The 27,584-nt window shown below is 46.3% G+C and overlaps 1 protein-coding gene across 2 annotated transcripts in view; it reads left to right on the forward strand.

The window, feature by feature from the left end:
* The first annotated feature begins 10,028 nt into the window (after positions 1-10,028).
* Positions 10,029-27,584, forward strand: part of FBLN5 (fibulin 5) — a 78,882-nt gene continuing 61,326 nt past the window's right edge. The window contains exons 1-4 of one of the 2 annotated variants that reach the window (XM_003902174.3): positions 10,029-10,626; positions 14,880-14,934; positions 17,234-17,285; positions 20,660-20,914. In XM_003902174.3, the coding sequence (XP_003902223.1) occupies positions 10,610-10,626; positions 14,880-14,934; positions 17,234-17,285; positions 20,660-20,914 (379 nt within the window). In that variant the 5' untranslated portion in view covers positions 10,029-10,609. Of the gene's footprint in view, positions 10,627-10,769; positions 11,130-14,879; positions 14,935-17,233; positions 17,286-20,659; positions 20,915-27,584 lie in introns of those variants that run through there. The other variant, XM_009212147.1, reaches the window with a different exon arrangement.

Below are 27,584 nucleotides of genomic sequence, written 5' to 3' on the forward strand. Positions count from 1 at the left end.
CTGTGCCTGTAAGTATTACTGATGGTTTTCACAGGTATCCTGAAGGAAAGGAGAACGGGTCAAGGAAGAGGGGGAAAAAAGAAAGTCAGACTTTTTTTTTTAATTGTTAGTTTTTATTTCATAATCATAAACTTAACTCTGCAATCCAGCTAGGCATGGGAGAGAACAAGGAAAACATGGACCCCAAAGGGAACTGCAGTGAGAGCACAAAGATTCTAGGATACTGCGAGCAAATGGGGTGCAGGGTGCTCTCCTGAGCTACAGAAGGAATGGTCTGGTGGTTAAGATAAAACACAAGTCAAACTTATTCGAGTTGTCCACAGTCAGCAATGGTGATCTTCTTGCTGGTCTTGCCATTCCTGGACCCAAAGCGCTCCATGGCCTCCACAATATTCATGCCTTCTTTCACTTTGCCAAAGACCACATGCTTGCCATCCAACCACTCAGTCTTGGCAGTGCAGATTTGTGTTGGGTCCAGCATTTGCCATAGACAAGATGCCAGGACCTGTATGCTTTAGGATTAAGTTCTCATCTTCAAATTTCTCCCCATAGATGGACTTGCCACCAGTGCCATTATGGCGTGTGAAGTCACCACCTTGACACATAAACCCTGGAAAAATTCTGTGAAAGCAGGAACCCTTATAACCACATCCTTTCTCTCCAGTGCTCAGAGCACGAAAATTTTCTGCTGTCTTTGGAACCTTGTCTGCACACAGCTCGAAGGAGACATGGCCTAAGGGCTCGCCGTCGACGGCAATGTCGAAGAACACGGTGGGGTTGACCATGGCTAGTAGTACAGGATTTTCCTTGGCGGCAGCATCTGCAAAAAGCTGAAAGTCAGACTTTTATCACACATGATAAAGTGGAAAAAATCTATTGAAACTCATTTTTAAATTGTTACATAATTCTTCCCAAACAGAAAAGTCTAAGGAAGAGTTAATACACGTCCATGAATCCATATTCCAGCTTTGATAGTTAACACGATTTTGCTGATCTCATTTCATTTATCCTCCATTAATTTAGTAGGCCTTTCTAAGTGATAAAGACACGTTAGAAATGATCAGATCTTACAAAATAACAACAATCCTTCATTCTCTAACACCTAGTCTATATTCAGATTCTCTCATTGTATCAAAGGTGTGTCTTTACGCACACTTGGTTAATACAAATCAGGACCCAAACACAATGCAAATGTTGCATTTGCTTATTCTGTTTCTGCACCAGTCATTTGCCTCTGCTCTTGGATCTATTCACTGTCCTGTCTCCTCCTTGCTCTGCTGGTATCCTGCACATTTTTCTTCTCAAGCTTCTTTGGCAATGGCTTCCCACTGAGTTCAGCCAACTCAATGGGAAGTACACATAGGAGACTCAAAGGATGAGAGGAGGGAAAAGCCAGAGCATTTCTCCCAGCCTCTGCCTCTGACAGTGGCCGCTTCTCCAGCCCTCTAGCAGCCTCCACCTGATGCAATTCTTGTAGGTGGCCCCCACTCCTGGGTTCTGGTCACATCATCTCCTCTTCCTTAGTCCTTCTAGCTCTAGGGGAGGTAGTGGCTTCCTGAGGGAGCATAGCTCTGGGTTGCCTCAACATTCCATTTGGCATTTCAGCTCTTTCGACTCTTTTGAAACTAGTTCCCTGTGTTCAATTCCTCTGCCGAACTACCTGGTACAGGCTATTTTTTTTTCCTGGACAGGTCCTGACTGACACAGGCTTTTCCCCTCCTTTCTATGTCTTTACACTCTCCCTCCCTTTTTGAATTCTTTTTTGCTATTGTTTCTTCCTCAGGGGTCTTTTAATTTTTTCCTCTATTCTCTATACTTCCTGCAAACTGGCAGTCATGTCAGATCTAGAGCCGTGCTGGGTGGTATGAGAGCCACCAGCCACATGTGGTTATTTAAATGTCAACTTAGGCTGGGAGCAGTGACTCACGCCTGTAATCCCAGCACTTTGGGAGGCTGAGACAGGCAGATCACTTGAGGTCAGGAGTTCAAGACCAGCCTAGCCACCATAGTGAAACCCCATCTCTACTAAAAATACAGAAATTAGCTGGGCGTGGTGGCGGGCGCCTGTAATGCCAGCTACTCGAGAGGCTGAGGCAGGAGAATCACTTGAACCTGGGAGGCAAAGGTTGCAGTGAGCCGGGATTTTGCCATTGCACTCTAGCCTGGATGACAAGAGCGAAACTCCATATTGAAAAAAAAAAAAAAGAAGTAAACTTAAATTAGTTAAATGAAACAAAAAATTTGCACTGGCCGCATTTCAAGTTCTCAGTGGGCACACGTGGTTAGTCACTGCCACATTGGACAGGACAGACACAGAACATTTCCAGCATGGCAGAAAGTTCAGCTTGATGTTGCCATTCTAGAAGCTCGATTAAATTCAAGCCCAATACTTTTAGGTAAGAATACTTACAGGGAAAGCTTGTGTTGGGAGAACCTGTTGCTTAAAAATCATTCGGAGCTGCTGAGAAAGTAACAATTTTCTCATCAGAATCACCTGGGGTGTTTGTAAAATGCAGATTCCTCCCCCTCCACCCCTTTAATCTCAGGATATAAGGCCTAGTTTATTCATTTTAGCAAGCTCTCAGATGACGCTGTTGCACTCTGTCATTTGAAACCTCGGTTTTAAGACAGTCTTAACTGTCTTCAAGACCAAACATTCAAGCTATGAGATCCTGTCCCTCCTACATGTGGTATTAAAAGTTCTTTCTCTTATGAAATATGATGATGTGATATATCATGGTTGTATTTTCTTTTGTTTTTACTGGCAAAATTAAAAATTGGCACCTAATATTATTCTCTCCAATTTCAAGGTGGTTGACTTTACTAGTCTGGTACGTTCAAGAATCTGGGAGCCACTAATACGGTCTAATGTGGACTGTAAGTAGGAAATGAGGTAAATGGACCATCATACCCTTTTACAGTCACAGTAAATATGTTAGGGTTGCCCAAAATCTCAATCCATATTAAATGTCAGAAAATAAATTGACAAGAACAAAACAGAGATGGCAGATGAAAGAAGGTCATTACCAGTTTCTGAGCGCAGCTCTAGGGCTCCCCGGCAGAGTCTGCTTGCCTGAAGTCTTTAGGACAGAGCCCACATTTTGCACATGGTTATATGTCAAAACCACAGTCAGCGAAAACAATAAGAAAAGCCCAGGTGTTTTAATGATTTGCTGAATTTCCTGGAAATTCCAGGTATGTCTAGAAAATCCTGACATTCTCAAACCAGTTGGTTACATTAAAGTACAGGCCGGGCACTGTGGCTCACGCCTATGATCCCAGCACTTTGGGAGGCCGAGGCAGGTGGATCACTTCAGGTCAGGAGTTCAAGACCAGCTTGGGTAACATGGCGAAACCTCGTTTCTACTAAAAAAATACAAAAATTAGCTGGGCGTGGTGCTTGGTGCCTGTAATCCCAGCTACTCAGGAGGCTGAGGCAGGAGAATTGCTTGAACCCAGGAGGCGGAGGTTGCAGTGAGTCGAGATTACACCACTGCACTCCAGCCTGGGCAACAGAGGGTGACTCCATCTCAAAAAAAAAAAAGTGTGTGATCAGAATTATAGAGGGAAAGGCCAGGCTCAGCAGCTCATGCCTGTAATCCCGGCATTTGGGGAGACCGAGATGGGAGGATTGCTTGAGGTCAGAAGTTTGAGACCAGCCTGGGCAACATAGTGAGACCCTATCTCTAAAAAAAATTAAAAAATTAACCAGGCATAGTGGTGCACACCTGTAGTCCCAACTACTCCAGAGATTGAGGCAGGAGGATCCCTTGAACCCAGGAGTTTGACGTTACAATGAACTATGATAATTCACTGCACTTCAGCCTGGGTGACAGAGTGAGACCCTGTCGCTTAAAAAAAAAAAAAAGTAGGGGTAAACACCCAGGAAAACTTAAAGCCATGGATGAAAGAGAGAAGATGCATCATCAATTAGAGACACAGGAACAATCAGAGGTGGAGAAAAGAGCACTGTGTTTGGCCAGGAGGAATCACTAGGCAACTTAGGGAGCATTATGTGGGTGAATGGTGGGAACTTAGCCAGATTTTAGAGGGTTAAGGTGGGACTAGGTAGTGAGGAGGAGGCTGAGACAAGTACTCAGTGAGAAGTCTGACCAAGGGAGGAGGAGAGAGGAAGCCTCTGGGGGCATCAGGAACAACAGACATTCCCCCACTCCCCAACGGCAGGACAGGCAGAACAGTGGGGTGGAGCCTCTGCCCAATGCTGAACTCAGGTGTTGGCTGTCATTTTAGTTTTCTGACTGTTTGGGGCCAAGTTTGGATAATATATGAAACCAAAGGCTTTACTAGTGTTCAGAAAAAGGAGAGCGAGCGAGACAGAGCAATGATGGAAGGGCCCATGGAGTTCTGGAATATTCCTGCGGGGCTGAGACAGGGAGGAAAGTAGCCAAGGAAACTGTGAGTAGAGAAAGCAGGCTTGGTAAACTGGAAGGAAGGAAGGCTCTAGAATCCAACAGGCTGGTGAGGGCTGGAGTTTGGACCCCTGATTATCTGCATGGCCCTAATGTTCCTGCACCTGTTTATCCACAAAACGGAAGGTTTCCTATTTCACAGGGTTAATGTGGGGGTCAAAGGAGAGGAGCTGTAGCGTCTAACATAATCATAGACATTCAATAATGACCCTCTCCCTATTTTGCATTTGCTCATAAAAAGGCATTACAATATAATTATTTTTGGACAGTAAAAAAATAAAAGTATTGTTTATTATTGAGACAGGGTCTTGCTGTGTCGCCCAGGCTGGAGTGCAGTAGAACACCCATGACTTACTGCAGCCTTGGCCTCCTGGGCTCAAGCAATCTTCCTGCCTCAGCCTAGTGAGTAGCTGGGACTAGAGGCACACACTACCATGCCTGGCTAAGTTTTAAAATGTTTTATAGAGACAAGGGTTTCATCGTGTTGCCCAGGCTGGTCTCGAACCCCTAGCCTCAAGCAATCCTCCTGCCTAAACCTCCCGAGTTGCTGGGATTACAGGCATGTGCCACGTTGCCCAGCTCTGATTTAATATTAATAGTCAACATATATCATTCAATCTATAATTTTGTGAGTTTTCCGCCAATTTGACATATTGCTTTACAAAAAAATAAAATTGCTTATTTGTCTTTCAACCCACAGTGACAAAGTGAAGAAATTGAGCTTCATTGGAACCAGGAAGATCTCATTCAGCGGATGATAACCTCTTACATTGATACTCCAATTTGCATTTTGTAAAGTTGTTTTATAGTTTTGGTTGTGTTTGATTCTGATGATAGGAGGTGGAGCAGATGATAGGATTCCCATTTTGCAAATGTCGCCGAGGCTGAAGTGCAGTGGTGCGATCTTGGTTCACTGCAACTTCTGCCTCCCAGGTTCAAACGATTTTTCTGCCGCAGGCTCCCAAGTAGCTGGGACTAGGCTGCATGCCACCACGCCCGGCTAAGTTTTGTATTTTCAGTAGAGACAGGAGGGTTTCACCATGTTGGCCAGGCTGGTCTCAAACTCCTGACCTCAGGTGATCCGCCTGCCTCAGCCTCCCAAAGGCTGGGATTACAGGCAGGAGCCACTGTGCCTGGCCCAGCAAAAACACTTTGAAAAGAAAGCGATGATCTCTGGAAGCCAGCAAGGGTTATTTAGCAGTTCATGCCAGAGGAAGCTTTTTCCTTTTTAAAATAGACTTGCTAGGTCAGGAAATGCTATAGGTAACATGTGTTTTGATGTTAGCAGATCGCTTGACAAAGTGTCTCACAAAGTCTTTGTGGACACGGGGAACCGTTTTAATGGATAGGCAGCTTGTTATGTAGAAGAGGGAGGAACCTGTCCCTGCAGAGGGGAGAATTAGAATCCATGGATGTTAGTTACATAGAGGGAAGCAGATCTGGGTTCAGCTCAAGAAAGAACTTTCTAATAATTAGAGATGTTCAATAGTAAGACTGGCTCTTTTGTGAGAGAAGACGGTCTCGCCTGGAGTCAGACGATGAGCAGTGACCCCAAAATGGTGAAGAAAGAGAAGGGATTAGTGCCAATCTGGGTGGATTGCTTCACTCTGACTGTCCCGCTAACATTTATTTATGTTTTATTTCCAGACAGAGTTTTGCTCTTGTTGCCCAGGCTGGAGAGCAATGGCACAATCTCGGCTCACTGCAACCTCCACCTCCCAGGTTGAAGCAATTCTCCTGCCTCAGCCTCCCTAGTAGCTGGGATTACAGGCATGCACCACCATGCCTGGCTAACTTTTGTATTAGTAGTAGTATTAGTATTATTTTGTATTATTATTAGGTCTCAAACTCCTGACCTCAGGTGATCCGCCTGCCTTGGCCTCCCAAGGTACTGGGATTATAGGCATGAGCCACCGCACCCACCCTCCCGATAGCATTTTTATTGATAACTGTGATAAAGTCAAAGAAGTCACATTCAGCAGCTCTGTAGCTGTCAAAGCTGAGAGTGACATTTAGTACTTTAGACAACAATTCATGTTGAGAGAAATATCTTTTTTTTTTTTTTTTTTTTGACAGAGTCTCACTCTGTCGCCAGGCTAGAGTGCAGTGGCGAGATCTCAGCTCACTGCAACCTCTGCCTCCTGGGTTCGAGCAATCCTCCTGCCTCAGCCTCCTGAGTAGCTAGGATTACAGGTGCACGCCACCACACCCAGCTAATTTTTGTAGTTTTAGTAGACGGGGTTTTACCATGTTGACCAGAATAGTCTCCATCTCCTGACTTCATGATCCGCCCACCTCAGCCTCCCAGAGTGCTGGGATTACAGGTGTGAGCCACCACGCCTGGCCGAAAGAAAGATCTTAAACAGTGAATAAAAATGTAATAAGGACATATGTAAAACCTTGTTCTTGCTTAAAAAGAATTTGCCGTCCAAGTACAGGGCAGAGAAGACGCAGTTACGTAGCCTGTGCATTACAAGTTGTTTTTGTTGGTGCAAATTCAGTATGAACCAGGAGGCGGAAACTGCCAGAGGAGATAGACAGGCTGCCTCCGGGTCTTGGGGCACATAAGGACCAGTTGAAAATCCCTGGGATGTTCAGCCTGTAGAGGAGAATGAATAGTAGCGCGGGCAATGAGTGGAAGGGTAATAGGATGCTTGTTGTTTCCAGTGGGGGAGGGGGTCCTGGCTTTAGAAGGGAGAATTAGATTCCATGAACCGTAATTACATACAGGGAAGTGGATTTGGGTTCAACTGAAGAGAGAATTTTCTAACAATGTGAGCTATTCAATAGTGAGATGGGCTCTTTTGTAAGGCTGTGATTTCCTTGTCCACGGAAGTGGGTAATTTACTATTTATTAAGGATATTTTGGAGGGCATTGTGTAGGGAATGGGAATGTGGACACAGTGAAAATCAAAAGGATAACTTTTATTTCATTCCTGCGACAACCCTGAGAGATGTTGTCATCGCCATCTTGCAGATGAGAAAACTGAGATGTCGAGAGGGTAGGAGGCAAAACCAAGACTCAGACCCAAGTGTTTTATGGCAGTCTTCGTTTTCTCCCCTTTTCCAACCCTACAGTTTTAAGATGGAAACAATCTCTCATCCAAGATGGGTCCCGGGACAGTTTTGCTTCCAATGGTTTCAATTTACCTGTGTAGGAAATGGGTATATTGATTTCCTCTGCTTCCCTGTTCTTCAGGAAGGTTGACAGTATCTGCGAGGTGAATGGACTGAGTCCCTTAAAACTCTCCCTACCCCCACAACTAGTTCTACATCAGATATTTTGTTTTATTATTTTGAATATTACTCATATTTTGAATAGATAATACAGGTACAAGGCACAAAATTCAAGTTATACCAAAAAGTGAGCAATAAGGAGCTAATTTTCCTCTCCTATCTATTCTCCAATTGTCTGCCCAGTTTCCCTCCTAGGAGACGGTTACAGACCACATGTTTAAACCCCCAGATTCATATGTTGAAATCTGAATCCCCAAGGTGATGGCTCTAGGAGATGAGGCCTTCAGAAGGTGATTAGAGCATGAGGGTGAAGCCCCCATGAATGAGACCAGTGCCCTTATAAAAGGAACCCCAGTTTCTGGCCAGGCGTGGTTGCTCATGCCTGTAATCTCAGCATTTTGGGAGGCCAAGGCCCGTGGATTGCCTGAGCCCAGGAGTTCAAGACCAGCCTGGCCAACATGGCAAAACCCCATCTCTACTAAAAATACACAAATTAGCCAGGCATGGTGGTGCGTGCCTATAATCCTAGCTACTTGGGAGGCTGAAGCAGGAGAATCGTTTGAACTTAGGAGGTAGAGGTTGCAGTGAACCGAGATTACGCCACCACACTCCAGCCTGGGTGACAGAGGGAGACTCCATCTCAAAAAAGGAACACCAGTCTCCCTCTCTTCATCATGTGAGGACATAGCGAGAAGACAGCCATCTGCAACCAGGAGAGGACCCTCATGGGAACCCGGCCATGCCCACACCCTGATCTTAGACTTCCAGCCTCCAGAACTGGGAGAGATAAATGTTATTGCATAAGCCACCCAGTCTATGGTATTCTGTTATGGCAGCCTGAGTGAAGACCAATAATACTCATGGTTTCTCATGCATCCTTCAGGTGGTATCTTTTCTGTACGTGTACAAGCAAGAACTTATGTATTTATTTTTTTTCCCCGCAAATGATGGCATGCTTTACACACAGTTCTGCAGCTTACTTTTTACAGTTATTACTATATTAGATCAATCTATGTGAAATTACCAATATTCTACTGTTTGACCCACAAAATATATTGGAAATCCTTCAATATCAGTGCATACGGAGCTGTTTCAGTCTTTCAAAATAAGTATAACATACGTAAGACTTCACAAATATTAAGTGTACACATCCCTACATAACCAGCATCCAGATCAATAATTAGATTATTACCAGCACCCAGAAGGGGCTAGGCCCCCTCCCAGTCACTATCTGACTTTGAATTTTATATAAATGGAGTCGTCCAATGTGGACTCTTATGTGTCTAGGTTTTAATTGGTTGCACAATAGTCCCTTTGGAAGCCCCTTACTTTATTTAATCCTATTGGTGCCTTGCTGATCAACCTTAAAGGTGTTTATAATCTTTTGCTTTTACAAACAATGGGGGGATGAACAACCATATAAACATAAGGTATTTTAAAAAGTGTTTTATAGGAAATTTCAAACACATACACAGAAAATAGACTAGACTAGTATAATGGACACAGCTTCAACAACTATCCACATTCTGTTATTCTCCTTTGAGTAGAATTCCATTTACTTACCCCCAAAAATGCCTTAGGGAAGGCTGAATATGTAGACTTCAGAGGCTCAGCTGTACCAATGAATAGCTGTGTGACTATGGGGAAGTTACCTAACCTCTCTTATCTTCACCTCCAATAACATGGAGATGATTATTCCTACTGCTTAGAGTGGTGGTGAGGACAGGGGACCTGGATCAGGGCTTTTCGGCTGCAGGTAGAAGATGCAGGTGGAAGCAGATGGGATAGGCCACAGTCAATCCACTGGCGTTTTATAGAGTGACTGCCTTCTGTAAGATTTCATTGACCAAAGTTCTCCAATGGCTTGAAAGAAAAAACAAAAAACAAAACAGGAAAAAGAAATCAGTTGAAGCCTCCACTAGAATGAACGCAAAGGACTTAACATGTCTTATGTGCTGTTTCCACCATTCTGCTTTTCCAGACTGTCCCTTCTTCAAATCACCGTTTAACTTGTTAAAATCACTTTCGAGCCAGGGCAGAAAGCGAGAAAATGCCAGGGAGAATCGGGAGATGAGGGCAGGGAGAGAAAAGCGTCCTAACTAAGACTTGCATTGCACAAGCTGAAGTCTGGAATTCGTACCAGCGGGATTCCATCCTCCTCCTCCTCCCTACTCCGCTGCTCCCCACCCCTTCTTCGGGAAGATCGCGACTCTCCCGTGAATCGCCCCAAGCCTCTGCTTCGCAGGTTCTGGTTTCCCAATCGATCATGAGTTTTTAGTCCCTGGAGCTGCGTGGGTCGTGAGTTCAAGTCCCTTTCCTTCCGGAGGCGACAACGTTCCCGCGGGTCCCCGTGCCACGCAGCGCGGGCGTGCACGCCCCTCCCCGCCGGGCCGCGCTGCCAGACCCGCCCCGCCCCTGGGTGGGAAGGTCAAGGGGCCCGGGCCCTCCCAGCCCCCCGCACCCCTGCGCGCGCCCGCCCCTCGCCTCCTGCCCGGGCGCTCGCAGCCGAGCCCGGCCGGGGAAGGGCTCTCCTCCCAGCGCCGAGCACTGGGCCCTGGCAGACGCCCCAAGATTGTTGTGAGGAGTCTAGCCAGTTGGTGAGCGCTGTAATCTGAACCAGCTGTGTCCAGACGGAGGCCCCATTTGCATTGTTTAACATACTTAGAAAATGAAGTGTTCATTTTTAACATTCCTCCTCCAATTGGTTTAATGCTGAATTACTGAAGAGGGCTAAGCAAAACCAGGTGCTTGCGCTGCGGGCTCTGCAGTGGCTCGGAGGACCCTGGCGCTCTCCCCGTGTCCTCTCCACGACTCGCTCGGCCCCTCTGGAATAAAACGCCCGCGAGCCCCGAGGGCCCAGAGGAGGCCGACGTGCCCGAGCTCCTCCGGGGGTCCCGCCCGCGAGCTTTCTTCTCGCCTTCGCCTCCTCGCGCGTCTTGGACATGCCAGGAATAAAAAGGTGGGTTCTCGGCGCTGGACTTTTCTTTCTCCAGGGTCTGGAAACCTTGCTAAAAATCCGATGGGTGGAAACTGGTTATGGCTGTGATTCAGGCGGTGTCAGGATATTGGAAAAGGCATGAGCTGGTGATGCAATGATATTGTTAATTATAAAAAGCTGCGCCTCTGTAATTTCCATCTTGAAGGATTCTTTTGGGAGTGGGTATTTTCTAATATACTTTGAAAAGTCAGCATCAGAGAGGGCTGCGAAATTCTCAGCGCTTCATTCCTCTTTCTTTTTTGGAAAGGGCAGCAACTTTGTCGTTTTAAGGGATTCGTGTATATATTTTTTTAAATTTCGGGAGGCCAATTACTAGTTCACTAGCAAGTACTGTGCCGCATCGGCTGATAGACAAGCAGACGGGCCAGCTAAACATCGCGGGGCTGGATTTGCTCTATGTCTGTGTGGGATTCTCACAGAAGTTTCAAGCCAATGAGAAGTGGGAACTTCAGACAGAGATACATGTAAGCAAATGTTTTGCTCTTCTTTAAGGAAATTGCAATTCCAGCTAAGTATCCTTACGTCTTGGAGAACTTTACCTAGATGACACCCACAGTCTTTATTCAGCGAGTTCTTGAAAACATACTGCTTTGAACAAATTAACCTTGTGTGTGCATGTACGTGTCTGTGGGTTGTGGGTTGTGTGTGTGTGTGTGTGTGTGTGCTGAAAACTAAGCTGTAACAATGTTATCCTGGATTGGGGACCAGCACTTCTGTGACAGGCAGGCCTGGTATTTGGTTGGTCTCTCCGGCTTTCCTTGTGTTTTAGGCTGAGGCACAAAACGAGTGAACCCACCTGCTTTAGAAAGTTCCCAGGACCAGTTATGAGCACCAACCTGCCTCCCCCCAGCTGTTCTTATAGTTAGTTCGTTTTTGGAGTTTCTAGGTCTTTTTTTTTTTTTTTTTTTTTTTAATCACAAGGTGCAGCTGTTCATGATGCTGTGAGGCAGTAAGTGCTTGGGTATTCTTTCATTTTGGGAAAATCCTATTAGCCTGGAACCTGTTTGGCCTCCAGGACTCAGCTGTGGCTCTTCCAGGAGGCTGGGCTTGAGGCAAGACCTGTCCCGGGGCTGCCTCTAGCCAAAGGGAATGGGGCTGTGGGGAGTGAGGGGAAAATGGGGTTAGCATGCCTTTGCCACTAGCTCTTGAAGTCCACTGTGTTGCAGTCAGCCTGTTCTGTCTCCAACATAAACGAGACAGGGTTTTATAACCAACTGAAAGGAAACTTCATGTGAAGAAACAGGAAAACATTGAAATTCATAATATACAGACTGGAAAATAAATTTGTTATTGTTCTTTCATTCCTTCCAGATATAAATCTGGCCATGGCAAATATCAAAAAGCCCTGGGATTTGGCTCTTCACTTTATAAGGTCAGAGCTGTCTCCAGTGTTCTAGAATCTGGCTCACCCAGGCACTTAGATGAAAACTTGTGGACTCTCAGCGTCCTTATTTTCTGGATTGGGGACTAGATAAAGGAAATGGCCTTGCATCTCCTAAGATGACATCAGGGCCCTATTCCCTCTGGATGTAACCTTCATTCCAGGTCCTCTAATACCCAGGGTTGCTGATTCAGATAAGCCATGTGTCCTGAAAGGGAGGGATTATGTTGTTGCAGTGCACGTTTGTAGTAACGGGCCACAGAATTCAGACATGTCCCCAGGTTCACTGCTCTATTGAAGAAGCCTTCAAGATCACCTTCTCCAGGAAGTCTTGTCGCTACCCACAGCCTGGTTGTCATGGCACCCAATAGGTATTTCTTTCCATGCCCTTGCCGAGGTGTATAGACATTGTCGTGGCTCTCCAACTGGTTCTCAAGGATACTGGTTGTTTCTGTAGCTCCTCTGTCTAGCATCCACACCCACAAGCAGTAGTTGCTTGGATAAACCGCTGTTGAACTGAATAATAGTACTACATAAAGCTCTGTTTTTGCATAGATTTTATTTTTTTATTTTTATTTTTGAGATGGAGTCTCGCTGTCTCCCAGGCTGAAGTGCAGTGGTGAAATCTCGGCTCATTGCAACCTCTGCCTCCTGGGTTCAAGTGATTCTTCTTCTTGGCCTCCTGAGTAGCTGGGACTACAGGCGCCTGCCACCACGGCCGGCTAATTTTTGTATTTTTAGTAGAGACGGGGTTTCACCATGTTGCTGAGGCTGGTCTCAAACTCCTGACCTCAGGTGATCCACCCACCTCGGTCTCCCAAAGTGCTGGCATTAGAGGCATGAGCCAGTGTGCCCGGCCTGATTTTGTACTTTTTTCTACCATAACCATTTTGAAAAGTCTAGTTCAGTAGTGTTAAATGCATTCACGTTGCTGTGCAATCTCCAGAACTCTTCACCTTGCACGACTGAATCTCCGTACCTATTAAACAACAATTCCCCATCTTCCCCTCCCACTAGCCCCTGGTTACCACCATTCCACTTTTTGTCTCTGTAATTTTGACTACACTAGGTGCCTCGTATAAGTGGACCCAAGCAGCCTTTGTCTTTTTTATGAGTGGCTTTTTTCACTTAACATAATGCCCTCAGGGTTCATTCTTATTGTAGCATATGTCAGAATTTCCTTCCTTTTTAAGACTGAATAATATTCCCTTGTATGTACAGACTACATTTTGTTTATTCACATATCCATCAAAGGACCGTGTCCACCTTTAGGCTATTGTGAATAATGCTGCTATGGACACAGGTTTACAAATACCTGTTCAAGTCCCTGCTTTTAATTTTTGAGGGTATATACCTAGAAGTAGAATGGCTGGATCACATGGAAATTCTATGTTTAGTGTTTTGGGAGTCATCCTACTATTTTCCATAGAGACTGTACCGTATTTACACCAACAGTGCACAGGGGTTTCACTTTCTCCATATCCTTCCTAACGCTTGCTCTTTTCCATTTTTTAATAGCCTCATCAGTGTGTAGTAGTAGAGATTTTGTATTTTTATTTTATTTTTATTTTTTAAGCAGAGTCTCACTCTGTCTCAGAGCATGTGCCACCATGCCTGGCAAATTTTTGTATTTTTAGTAGAGAGACAAGGTTTTCACCATGTTGGCCAGGCTGGTCTCGAACTCCTGACCTCAGGTGATCTTCCTGCCTCAGCCTCCCAAAGTGCTGGGATTACAGGCGAGAGCCACCGCGCCTGGCCAGATTTTATATTTTTAAAGCAATCTTGCTGGCCACAATCTTACTGGATTAAAGCCTGTGCATGGCGAAGGGCAGAGTTGCAGGCTCCCAGAGCATCACTGGCTTGTGCATGGCAGAGCTGACCCCTGGGTTTGTAACTCCTCCTCCTATTTTTCTGTGAGTTTCATTTTCCCCGGGCTGCGCAGGTTCCCTGAGTCCTTTCCTTCATCAGGACTTGCTGGCAGCGGTTCCCGCAGGCCACACTCTTCAGGGGACTGGGCCACCCCAACCCATCCACTGACGGGGGATTTTCACGCATGTGGACTCAATGCTCTGGTTAAGTGACTTCCTATGACACCTTTCTTTGGTGCCACTCAAAGTGCCTCATGTTCTCACTTTCTTTTCCTTTCATTGTTTGGGGGCACGATGATGGTTTATTCACTCTGTAATTATTTCAGCATAAAGATGTTCAAAAGTCAAGCACATCTCGCATAAAGAATAAAGACCAAGGAATTGGTTAATACCATATTGGGAGGTTTTAGCTTTTCTTGTGGTGGGGGGAGGACAAGGTTTCGCTCTGTCACCCAGGCTGGAGCGTAGTGGTATAATCTCAGCTCACTGCAGCCTCAAACCCCCTGGGCTCAAGTGATCCTCCCCACCTCAGCCTCCCGAGTAGATGGGACTTTAGGTGCATGCCATCATGCCCAGTTAATTTTTTTTTAATTTTGTAGAAATGGGGTTTCACCATGTTGCCCAGGCTTGTCTCAAACTCCCGGGTTCAAGCAATCCTCCTGCCTGGATTACAAGTGTAAGCCACTGCACCTGACCTTAGCCGTTTTTTTTTTTTTTAAAGCAGCCAAACCCTTTATTAAAAAGTGTGATCTAACACATTATCCCAATGTAGGAGACAAGTGGAAGAGGTGTAGTTCTGCTTGGGTAGTTGGGGTCTCTGGAATCACCATGACCTCCCTGGAGCACACCCCCCCATACAAGCCCAAGGTGATATCTCCGTTACACGTCACGGGCCACATGCAACCCACACTCCCCTAGACCTGAATCTGCCTTGGGCATTTATATTCGACTTTTCACCTCCACAGGATACTCACTGTTACCATTCTGGCTCTCTGTCTTCCAAGCCCTGGGAATGCACAGGTAAGATTTTTATTTTGAAAAAATATCTACAAGCGTATTAAAAACCAGGGTGAGGGAGTCCAGCCTTGTGTTATGGAACCCTAGGGTTCTGGAGGTGGGAGCGGCTTTACAGTTGACCTCATCTGAGCTCTTCATTCTCAGAGGTTAACAGTGGAAGCTCAGAGAAAGTGAGACTCGGCCCAGGTGGCATGACTTGTAAGTGACAAGGCTGGGGCTGGTGCTCAGTTTCCTGACTCCCAGTCCAAGACTCTTTTCTATTTTATTTTATGATAAGTTCTGGGGTACATGTGCAGGATGTGCAGGTTTGTTACATAAGTAAACGTGGACCATGGTGGTTTGCTGCCCCCATCTACTCATCACCTAGGTGTTAAGCCCAGCATACATTTTTAATCAGATTGCATGGCCTCATTTGTGCCGCTCACAGCAGGCCTCAACCTACCTTCAATGTTGAAAAGTACAATATGCTCTAATGTTTCTGGGAAGTGGCACCCGAGGACCCCCACGGGTCTGCATGTGCTGCCACAGACACACCCCTCTTGGAGGAGGTGGGAGAGGAAGTGGGGGTTACCCAAACATCCCAGCATGCAGTGTTGCATAATTCGGCTCCAAACCTAGGAGGGCCCATCGCTGGGCCGAAACCCCTCAGAGGAGTAAGAAGCGGGTGGGCAAGGCCAGGCTCAGGGCCTTAGGGGTTCTGAAAGAAGCTTGCAGCATCCTGGGCTTTATTTTAAGCAACAGGAGAGATGGACCCCTGTGTGTCAGCCCTGAAATGTGGGCAGATCCCTCCTGAAAACTCTGAGTGGCCTCTCTGGCTCTGGCTCGGGAAAGAAATGAGAGAAGCCCTATCTCTGAGCAGGCTGAGGGCTGCAGGCAGGTAGGGGAGCATTTTCTCTCTTCATGTTAAGAATTTTGAAGCATATTCAGGCCACTGGCAATGGGAAGGATCTTGGGAAGAGTAACAAAGAATTTTAGACCTTGGGGTTTTCTAAGGCAGCCTCATGGCATACACATGAAGACAGGTAGGCCCTGAGGGCAGCGATTCAGGGTTGTGTTTACTGCACTTTAGGCACTTTATATAGATTAACATACATCGTCCTTACCACCATTTTGAACTATGTACATACCCCCCATTTTACAGATGGGGAAACTGAGGCATAGAACAGTTACGCAGAGAGTAGGGGCTAGAGTGAGAATTTGAAGCTGTGCCTGTCCAGACTTGAACCTATGCTGTGTCCTGACAGCCAGGGACTGGAACCTGTCTCTGGCTCCAACTTCCCGGCACAGCTTCCTGGCTCGTCTGCTCCACTTCCTTTGCCCCAACTCCCTGGGACCCCTGAACCCTCTGCTGGGAGTGCAGGCCAAATCCATCATCTCCACAAATCAGCCAATAGCTCAGGGAAGCCCAACCTCCGAAGCTGTAGAAAAGGCCAGGGATGGGAGTTCCTGGAAAATGTCAGGCCCCGGGATCTTCCCAAACAGCCCACCCAACACTTTTTTTTTTTTTTTTTTTTTTTTTAAGTACATAAACTTGTAGCTCAAGTTGTATGTAAAAGCTACAACCCTCTGGGATTGTTGAGGTCTATCTCTTTCTGGAAGCATCTTTGTGTCATTGATTTGCTGAGACTGAAATGGAGAAATTTACTCAATTCAACTTTTCTTAGAAAACCGACTGCATCTCTGTGTAGCTTTTATTTATGTACAGACATCAAAATCAGGTAGAGGGTTTCATGGGGGCAAATAACTCATATTCGGCGCTTTGAAGGTGAGGTCGCACCTAAAGAAAGAGTCATCGCCCTTAAAAGCAGTCTCATTCATTCCCAGAAAGGGGATGAACAGGGAGCATGCCACATTAGGCTCAGCAGATGTGATTCCTCTTGCTCTTCATAACTAGAGCATTAAAAAACCTGAAAACTGTCTGCTAAAAATGGGAGCTATGAAGCAATGGTGCAGGGAGTTTATTTTTTTAATAAAGTTTTTCTAAAAACATACAGATGGGGTCTTGAGGCTGGTCTCAGACTCCTGGGCTCAATAAATCCTCCCTCTTCAGCCTCCCAAAGTGCTGGGATTACGTGCATGAACCACTGCGCCTGGCCTGGTGTGGGGAGTTTAGAAAGTAGTTCTAAGTGTAAAATAAGTGTAAGGAAAAATTTTAGAAGAACGAATAGGGGTTATAATACAGGCATTGGTATTTTGCAGGCCTTTCTTTTTTGCTCCATTTCCCCAACTTTCTGTGTTGCAGCAATAAGACTTCTATGGTGTGAAATGACTTAGCCTGTTTCTCCTCTCTCCTTCCCTGCAGGCACAGTGCACGAACGGCTTTGACCTGGATCGCCAGTCAGGACAGTGTTTAGGTATGAGCCACCGCGGATCCTTCATTGGGGTGGAGGCATTCAGCCCAGTTGCAGGGCTATTTCTTTCTCTGTTGTTCAGTGATTAGCCATGCCCATGGAAGAACACAGTGACATGGAATGACTGAAGTCAATGGTGCCCTTTTATTGATCACCTTCTTTGTGCCTGGCCTTGAGCTAAGCACTGAGAGGGGTGGAAGAATTGATCTCTGTTCTCTTGAAGGTTTCTATTGGATTGGTGTTTCCTAGGGCTGCCGCAACAAATTACCACCAACTTAGGGGCTTAAACAACACCAGTGTATGATTTTACAGTTCAGTAGGTCAGAAGTTTGAATTGAGTCTTCACCAGAATAGAATTAAGGTGTCAGCAGGGCTATGTGCTTTTCTGGAGGCTCTAAGTGAGACTTTTATTCCCTTCTGGTTGTTGGCAGAATTGAGTTTCTTATGGTTGTAGGACTGAGGTTCTGTTTCCTTGCTGACTGTCAGTGGAGGGCAATTCCTACCTTTTAGAAACCTCCTGCTTTCTTTGGCTGGCAGCTCCTCCCTCCATCCTCAAAGCCAACACAGCAAGTCAAGTGTTTCTCACTTTGAATCTCTTCTTTTTCTGTTGTAGCATCTCTCTGACCAATCAGTCTCTTCTTCTTCTACTTTTCAGAACTCCTGTGAATATATCGGGCCCACCCAGAAAATCCAGGAAAACCTCCCCATCTCAAGGTCAGCTGCTTAGTAAGCTTAATTCCAGCTGCTACCTTAATTCCCCTTTGCCATGTAACCCAACATATTCACAGGTTCTGAGGACTAGGAAGAGGAGATTTTGGAGTGTTTGTGAGGGGCATTCTCTTAGCATGCCATCTTTTGCGATGGACTCTGTGGAAGATGAGGAGAGAGTGATACCTTATGTCCAGAGTCAATAAGCATTGACGGGGCCAGGTGCAGTGGCTCACACCTGTAATCCCAGCGCTTTGGGAGGCCGAGGCAGGTGGATCACCTGAGGTCAGGATTGCGAGACCAGCCTGGCTAACATGGTGAAACCCTGTCTCTACTAAAAATACAAAAAAATTAGCCAGGTGTAGTGGCACGCACTTGTAGCCCCAGCTACTCAGGAGGCTAAGGCAGGAGAATGGTTTGAACCTGGGAGGCAGAGGTTGCAATGAGCTGAGATCGCACCACTGCACTCCAGCCTGGGCAACAGAGAGAGACTCTGTCTCAAAAAAAAAAAAAAGAAAGAAAAAAGAAAAAAAAAAGCATTAATGGAGGTCAATTTGAATTGGGTATGGAAGGACGAATAGGATCCTAAGAAATGCCATTCCAGGTAGAAGGAAGAGCATTAACAAGGACAGGGTGTGGAAAGGACGATCAGAGCATAGGGCATATGAACAGAGTAAGACAGCCCTACTTCCCCCCATCTTAGGGGAAGTATTTAGCTTTTACATTATACTTAATTTAGGCAAAATCATTTGTCTTCTCCAAGCTCATGTCAGGCATACTCCAGAGGGGAGATAGATGGTTTGAAAAACTGGTGAAAGGTGAGGAATAAAACCTGTCCTGGGAAATCTGGGCTAACATTTTGATTTTAAAGTAAGGCGTTTTGACTTGAAGATTTGATGAGGAATGAAGAGTGGAGCAGTGGCCTTCTTTTCTGGCCCCCCAGTTTCAACAATGGCTTCAGGCTTCAAGCTGGAGAACAGGCTGTTGCATTCTGCACCTTGCCATTGCTCCTTCCTCTGGTAGGACTGGGTGTGAGTTTCTCAGATGAGATGCTGGGGGTGAGTTGTCGGGTGCAGGCGTGTGGTCTCCAGTCTCCAGCCCTGCACAGAGCAGACTCCAAGGCTGGTGAGATGGCTCGGTATATGGGATCATGTCTGCTGCTTGCTGGAGCCACAGTTCAGGCCTCCCATTGTCTGTACCCTACCTAGCAAGGCTGATTTTCTAGGGAGTCCACCTCTCCCCTTCCGGACATAACAAGCAGAGCCCAGCCTGGCTGGAAATGGGCTTTGCTGGCTGGCACAGAGCTGACTAGAAAGCAAAGCTTTGCTTTCTTAACAAGCAACTAGCTCTCAGTCAAGCCTTTTCTTTTTTCTTTTCTTTCTTTCTTTCTTTTTTTTTTTTTTTTGAGACAGCATTTTCCCTCTTGTTGCCCAAGCTGGAGTGCAATGGTGCAATCTTGGCTCGCTGCAACCTCCGCCTCCTGGGTTCAAGTGATTCTTCTGCCTCAGCCTCCCAAGTAGCTGGAATTACAGGCATGTGCCACCACACCCCTCTAATTTTTTGTATTTAGTAGAGATGGAATTTCACCATGTTAGGAGGCTGGTTTTGAACTCCTGACCTCAGGTGATGCACCTGCCTCGGCCTCCCAAAGTGCTGGGATTACAGGCGTGAGCCACTGTGCCCAGCCTAAGCCTTGTCTTTCCTGATGCAAGAGACTCTTTCTCCCCGACCACTGTTACTTGAAATAGAAGTGGAGACAATTGTTGGCCCATTCCAGTATTTTCAGAGTGTAGTATGTGCACGAGGGTCCTTGGCATATTAGATGGTACACCTGCAGATAAACACTCTTTATTTTAATAGTATATATTTATTTTTACTGTTACCTTCTACTTATGCTAATTTTCACCTGCTGTAGTCATGTAAGATTTTAAAAATACATTTATTAAAGAAAGAGTATGTGCAAATGATCGTACAAGTTTGTTTTAGTCCGTTCTCTGTTGCTTATACCGAAATACCTAAAACTGGGTAATTTATAAAGAAGAGGAATTGATTTCTTACAATTGTGGAAGCTGAGAAGTCCAAGGTTGAGGAGGATCTCCATCTGGTGAGGGCCTTCTTGCTGGTGGGGGCTCTCTGCAGAGTTCTGAAGTATGCAAGCCATCACATGGTGAGGGGGCTGGGCTGCTAGCTCAGGTCTCTCTTCCTCTTCTTAGAAAGCCACCAGTTTCATTTCCAAGATAACCCATTAACCCATTAATCTATGAGTAGGTTAATCCATTCATGAGAGTACAGCCCTCACGATCCAATCACCTCTTAAAGGCCCCACCACTCAATATTGCAACACTGGGGATTAAGTTTCAATATGAGTTTTGGAGGGACATTCAAACTATAGCAAGATTTTTGTAGATATGGTCAAAATCATGATGGTGGTATTTGCAAGGCTGATGTTTGGGTGACACTGGTTACTTTGATTCACTTCAGCCAGCATTTAAAGGTACCTTCCCACGATGAGCTGGGGCCGCCCCAGGTGTTTAGGAGCAGATGCTGGTGAAGTGTGTTTGGGAGTGCTTCCTCCACGCCCGGTGCCAAGTTCTGCTTAAATATGCACCAGACACAACGCAGTTTGGAGGGGCGGGGGCACTAACGCTTGTCCTTTCTGTGCCTTCCAGATATTGATGAATGCCGGACCATCCCCGAGGCCTGCCGAGGAGACATGATGTGTGTTAACCAAAATGGCGGGTATTTATGCATTCCCCGAACAAACCCCGTGTACCGAGGGCCCTACTCGAACCCCTATTCGACCCCCTACTCAGGTCCGTACCCAGCAGCTGCCCCACCGCTCTCAGCTCCAAACTATCCCACGATCTCCAGACCTCTTATATGCCGCTTTGGATACCAGATGGATGAAGGCAACCAATGTGTGGGTGAGTAGCCCAGCCTTTTGTTCCTCTCTGCCGTGCTTTGGGGAAGACGTCGTCTGTATCTGGCATGCTCACCCCAAATGGGTTGGTAGTTGCCATTCAATGCACCAGTGAAACAATGACTGACTTTCTGCATTCCCAGTTTCACTCCCAGCAGCCTGTGTCTCCGGGTTCCTGCCCAACTAGGGAGGTTATTTTGCTGTTTTGTTCACAGTTCTCCAGAAATCCAATTTTTTTCTTTATTTTATTTTCGTCAATCTACCTATCTCTATCTATCTATCACTCATCTATATATTTAAAGACCAAGGTAATATTTTCTCAATTAAATAACAAATACATCTGGTCAGACTTACTACAGTAAGTAAATCTCAGAGGAAGATCTAGAAAGGACCACAGCTCTGCCCTCAGCCCCCACACCTTTGATTGGAACATGTGCTTCTGCAATAGAAGAAGCCTTGAAGGGCACCGCCAACTGTTCTGGAAAGAAAGCAGGTTACTTGGGTTGGAACTAATGCGCTTTTGGCCAAAAGGAGCCTCACTGATAGGAACTCATAGCAAGAATGGACCTCTGGGAAGAAGCAGGCACAAAGGAATTGGCAAGGGGCGTGACCAGTGCCCAAGAGAGCTTTAGGTTCTGTGGGCCAGTGTGGCCTTGGAGGAGAGTTACCTGGGATCCTCCCTGGTCTTTAGCTGTGGTCAGGCCAAAATCTTGCAACTGTCTCCAGCTCTGGAAGATGGTGTATAGAGTGAAAGCTCTAAACTTTTTGATCATGCATCCCATCTGCAAAATCTTTTTGAGCCTGGATCCCCACTATATGGATTTTTATAAATTACATACGTACCCTGTCATACTAATATGGATTGCAGGATATAAACTTCACATAAGAAATATCAAATTTAGGCCGGGCGCGGTGGCTCAAGCCTGTAATCCCAGCACTTTGGGAGGCCGAGGCGGGCGGATCACGAGGTCAGGAGATCGAGACCATCCTGGCTAACATGGTGAAACCCCGTCTCTACTAAAAATACAAAAAAAAAAGAAATATCAAATTTAAAAGGACGAGATAAAAAATAACTATGAAACTGGGCATGGTGGCACGTGCCTGTCGTCTCAGCTACTCAGCAGGGTGAAGGGGGAGATCACCTGAGCCCAGGGGTTCAAGGCTGTGGTGCGCTATGATCGCGCCTGTCAATAGTCACTGCATTCCAGCCTGGGCAACATGGCGGGATCTTGTCTCTTAAGAAAATATATATATGAATTGAAATTTTAATATTTTTTCCTCTATCCCAAAAGTTTGGAAGACCATTGGTCTAGCAAGATTTTTCTTTGTCCTATTTCAGGGCTCTGGAGTGCTGAGCTGTAACCCACTATTAGGGGAGCTGTGTTTGTTAATTTAAGGTGTCTTCTACATGCTTATGTGAAGGAGCGTGCCTTCTCATTCGAATACACATGAATAATATGCAGACAAGTGTCTTCAGAGCTATCAGGAAACGCTGGATATGCGTGAACCCAAACTTCTACATTTTCACTGGTCTCAAGGGGTGTGGTCTCTGTGTGTGTTGACGGGGGTGGGGCGGGGAAGAGAAAGAGAGAGCTGGTTACTGTTTACCTTAAATGTTGATGAGTGTGCAAAGGGAATGAGCACGGGGTCCAGTCAAGCCAGCACGGGGTGGAGAAGATGGTAACATGCTTCCTTATAACCAGCATCAGGAGGAAAAACCTTTGTCACTGGAAGGGACTTGTATTTTTTTCTTTTCTAGCTCTCCTAACTTCTCCCGTGTCTGCAATCTCCTAACTATAGGAAATGACCTCTCCTAGCTAGTAGAAAAGAAATGACCCCAAAAGAAAATGCAGAGATAGAGAGGTGGAAGGTGCTGCTCTTCCAGGATGTCACATGGGGGCTGGATAAGCCAAGTGATCAGCCCTTAAATGTCTTGAGGCAGAGGGTGTAATGACTCCTTGGAGGCACTCTGCGGTTTTGGCAGGGGCCTTGGGTGGTGGTGGTGCAGACAGCTCTAGCTGATGCCTTGGGCAAGCTCAGTGGCCTCTTTTGCAGAAGAGCTGGGAGCTGCTGCGGGTTTCTCCAAAGTGTCTCCCTCATTCCCCTAGACCTCCTTCCAGGGTCCCAGTGCCCTTACAACGAGGACATGGCTGGGAAAGCTATTCCCCTGGTCCCTCTGACGTCATGCCATTTATGGCTCTGAACCTGTCACACGGGAGATGCGGAACTTTCATAATGGCCCTTTTGTAAGGAGAATACAATCTAGGAGCCCTAGTGAGGACTGGCACCAGGCCCATCCATTTCCAAAAAGTTCAGCATTATGTATTCATAAGTCCTGAGTTCTTTCTAACTTCCCTTCACCCCACCCCATGGTTTCCTGGTTTTACAGAAGGCTTTCAAATGGCCCTCGCTGAGGTCCCTCTGCGTATTGTAAAGAGCTGGCATTGTGGGGGTGGGGGGAAGTAAGAGAAGGGATGGGGAAGGGAGGCTCTTTCTACCTACCGCTCCTTCCAAGAACTGGGATGGAAGAGAGGTGGGCCTGGGAGCAGGTGGAAGGGAAGCAAGGCACTGTGGTGGAAGGTGGGAGGGAAGGAGACAAGATGGGGAAATCATTGAGAAAAGACAAGGAGGTGAGTGTGCAGGTGTCACTGCCCAGAGAATGTGGGTGTTTTCCAGAGCACCGCTCTGATCCTGTGGCGGAGGCTTTGCATGAGCAGCGGGTGAGTCAGGGAGGCTTGGGAAACATTTCTGAAACTTTAGCATTCTAGGAGAGGAGGACAACATCTCCAAAGGTGTCTTCTCCTCTTCATCAAAATAAAAGTAATGATCAACAGTAACATCCGCAGCAGCGGTGGTAATAAAATCAAACACTTGGATAGTACTTGTGTGCTAGAACCTTTACAATAATTAATGCATTTGATCCTCACAACCATCTACAAGGTAAAACTATTATCAATCCTTTTGCACCCCTGAGGAAACTGAAGAAGAGAAGCTAAGAAACCTGTTTAAAGTCACACAGCAAGTGAGGGGCTGAGCTACGATTTGAACGATTCAAGCTTTGAATGAGAAAACAGGCTCAGTGAGGTATAGATTTGTTCAAGGGTGCTCAGAGTCAGTGCTGAAGTCAGGATTAAAAACAAGGTCCTTCTCTTGCTCTTTTTGTTTTCTGAGACAGGGTCTGGCTCTGTCACCCAGGTTGTAGTACAGTGGCACGATCACTGCAACCTCTGCCTCCTGGGCTCAAAGCAGCCCTCCCATTTCAGCCTCCCCAGTAGGTGGGATTACAGGCGTGTGCCACCATGCTCCTCGATCACTGCAACCTCTACCTCCCGGGCTCAAGTGATCCTCTCATTTCAGCTTCCCAAGTAGCTGGGACTATAGGCGTATGCCACCATGCCTGGCTTATTTTTGTATTGTTTTGGTAGAGACAGGGTTTTGCCATGTTGCCCCAGGCTGGTCTCAAATTCCTGGGCCCAAGCAATCCTCATGCCTCAGCCTCCCACAATGCTGGGATTACAGGTGTGAGCCATGGCACCCAGCTCTCTGTCTCTCTTTTTCTTGATGAAACTTTTTGCTCTGTAAAATTTCGAACCTAATCAAAAGTAGAAAGAACGTAGTGAGCACCTACCTACTTATCACCCAACTTCTGTAGTTATCAGCACAGGCACGATCTCCTTTCTTCTTTACACTCTACTCAGTGCATTAATTTAAAGCAAATCTCAGACATCATATAATTTCATCCTTAAAGACTTCAGAATTATCTCTAAGAGATAAATTATTTACAAAAACAAATTTAAGGCCAGGTATGGTGGCTCACGCCTGTAATCTCAGCACTTTGGGAGGCCGAGGTGGGTGGATCACCTGAGGTCAGGAGTTCAAGACCAGCCTGGCCAACATGGTGAAACTCCATCTCTACTAAAAATACAAAAATTAGTTGGGTGTGGTGGTGCACGCCTGTAATCCCAGCTACTGGGGAGGCTGAGGCAGTAGAATGGCATGAACCCAGGAGGCAGAGATTGCAGTGAGCTGAGTTTGCACCACTGCACTCCAGCCTAGGTGACAGAGCGAGACTCCAGCTCAAAAAATAAAAATAAAATAAAATAAACCTCCAAAAAATACAATACCATTATCAAACCTACAGAAGTCAATAATAATCTTTTTATCATTAAATATCCAGGTAGTATTCAAATCTCTCTGATTGTCTCATAAATGCCTTGCAATTTCATCACAAATGACCAGAAGAATCTCTGCAGTCCCCGGAATAGCATGGCTCTAGCAAAAGCCTGCTTTCTCAGCCATGAAACATTTCACTAACATTAGTTATTAGAGTCCCTACATTTGCCACTGAGCCAAGTTGGTTAGCAAAGCCAGAACTTGGAATGTCCACCCAGAGGGATGACAAGCTGAGCCCCAAAGGGGCCATGCGTACGAAACCATCTCAGCAGCCGGTTGTCTGTTGGTTTCTTGGAATCAGACTCGTGCAAGCTCTGCAAACTGCATTGATTGACAAGTCTCTTAAATGTCTTTTAGTCTTTACTGTTTCCTTGGCCACTTATTTACTGAAGAGGCCGAGCTGCTCGTTCTGTAGAATTTCATACGTTTGGGAAGTGACTGACTGCACTCTTGTCGGGGGCGGGTTATCTTATTCCTTCGTCCCCTATATTTTCTTGTAAGCTGCTAATAGAGCTTGATCCAATCAATAGACTTGATCCAATTCAGGTTAAATTTTTGGGCAGGCTATTTTGTAGGTAGTGTCTTTGATCTTTTACCCTCTTCATGCACTGATTTCTTCTCATAAAGTGTAAGACAGTCTGCCTTGGGAGGCAAATGAGCATCCCTTTTACTGCGGTTTACTTTTTCTAGGGTTTGGACCCACTTCCAAGGAATCACTCTCATCCCTTGGTGCCGCATGAGGCCGTGCCTATTTCCACAGGTTGGGCGGGGCCGGGCTCAGCGCCTGGGTGGCCAGTCCCTCAGAGCTTCCTCCTCAATTTCTCTGTTTTTGGTTCCACTTTGGAGGTGACTAGACCCTGCCCTTCTGGAACAATGTTTGGCCGTAGGTTTGAGTCCACGGGCCCCTAGATGTAAAGCTGGATCACTTGGGACACTTCTGCAGACAGAGTGAACAGTGACCTAGGAATTACAGTCCATGAGCCAAGTAAGTTTTGTGTTGTTCAGAAAACTGGCATCTTGGCATGACAGTGATGGGACTCATGGCTCATTAGAGTGTGTCACCCAGATCCTGGACCCTTGGGAGATCTGGTGACCAGATTCTCAGGGGAGGGAGAGCCAGATAAACATGGTTAACTGGTAAGCAGGGAGGGGCTGCTGGAGGAGAGCCTCACCCAACAGCTCACAATCAAGACACAGACAGAGGCCAAATCAAATGCATACATAGAGTTCTGAGCGGGTCACATAGACATCCCAGAGAAGGATGATGTGCGGCTGAAGATGGTGCGGTACTGAAGCCTCAGGGAGTGGGGTGAGCTGGTGCCAAGTGACTGGGGCACCCAAGATGTGGACTCCCATTCAGGAACCTTCCTCTCATGGCACTCTGCCTCTGAGACCAGGTCGCTGAATGTGGCCGCCACTTAACTCTGTCAGTTATTCCCTTGGGGGCTCAACTTGTCATCTCTCTGGGTGGACATTCCAAATTCTAGCTTTGCTAACCAGCGTGGCTCAGTGGCAAATGTAGGGACTCCATCCGTAACTCATGTTTGTGAAATTTTTTGCGGCCGAGAAAGCAGCCTTTTACTAGAGCCCTCGACTCAAGGGACTGCAGGAATTCTGGCCATTTGTGAAATTACAAGCAATATCTTGATTCTCTCTTCTAGTCCAGGATTTTTGTTTTTGTTGTTGATCAGGGCGCCCAAGCAGGCAGAGAGCAACACATGGGATCTTAACACATGGGGTGGTGTTGGTCTGAGGCTTTCTCTCGAGTTATTTTTCCTGAAAGCCAGCCAGTATTTCTTCAGCCAGCCAATGTGTACAGAGTGCCTTCTTGGTGCCAGGCTCTGGCCTAGGCACTGAGGGGGATGTGGAGCTGTGCACGGCCATGGAGCTGTCTCTAGACTTTGTGGATAAGGGAGGGAGATTAGACACAACACAAGCAACTGAAATTCAAGACGGCCTCTGATGAGTTCCTGAGAGGGTACAAAGAGAAGGCAGAGATAAGAAGGCTTCTGCGGTGGAGGGGGCTGGAACTTGGAAGTCAGACAGGCTTTGAGTCTCACCTTGGTTTGGCCACTTCCTACCTGTGAGAACGGGGGGTTGGTTTCCTCGTCTGTAAAATGGGTATAACAGCGCCTGTCTCATAGATAACATGTGCAAACACCTTGCCTGGTGTTTACGCGGAGTATCCCGCAGTAAATGTTAACTGGGAAAGATTCATGAAGAGGCTGCTAGGGTCTTGAGATGATAACCCATGGGAAGATTCACAGAGCTGAAAATGCATCGCACGTCTGATTCTTCAAAACCTTTAAAATGACCTAAAACTGAACCCAGTACACATTTAGCTTGCAGGCCTTGAAGGGCTTTGCCCAGCTAAGCCTGATGTGGCTTCACTTAGAATCTGCTTGGAAATGGCAGCAGAGCCTGGGATTATTTAACTTGTGAGACAGAAAAGTGGGAAGTGGGAACAAATGTGGCATAAAGGCCGGGGGCAAGGAGAAACC

The sequence above is a fragment of the Papio anubis genome, chromosome 7, assembly GCF_008728515.1.
Source record: "Papio anubis isolate 15944 chromosome 7, Panubis1.0, whole genome shotgun sequence".
Taxonomy (NCBI): domain Eukaryota; kingdom Metazoa; phylum Chordata; class Mammalia; order Primates; family Cercopithecidae; genus Papio; species Papio anubis.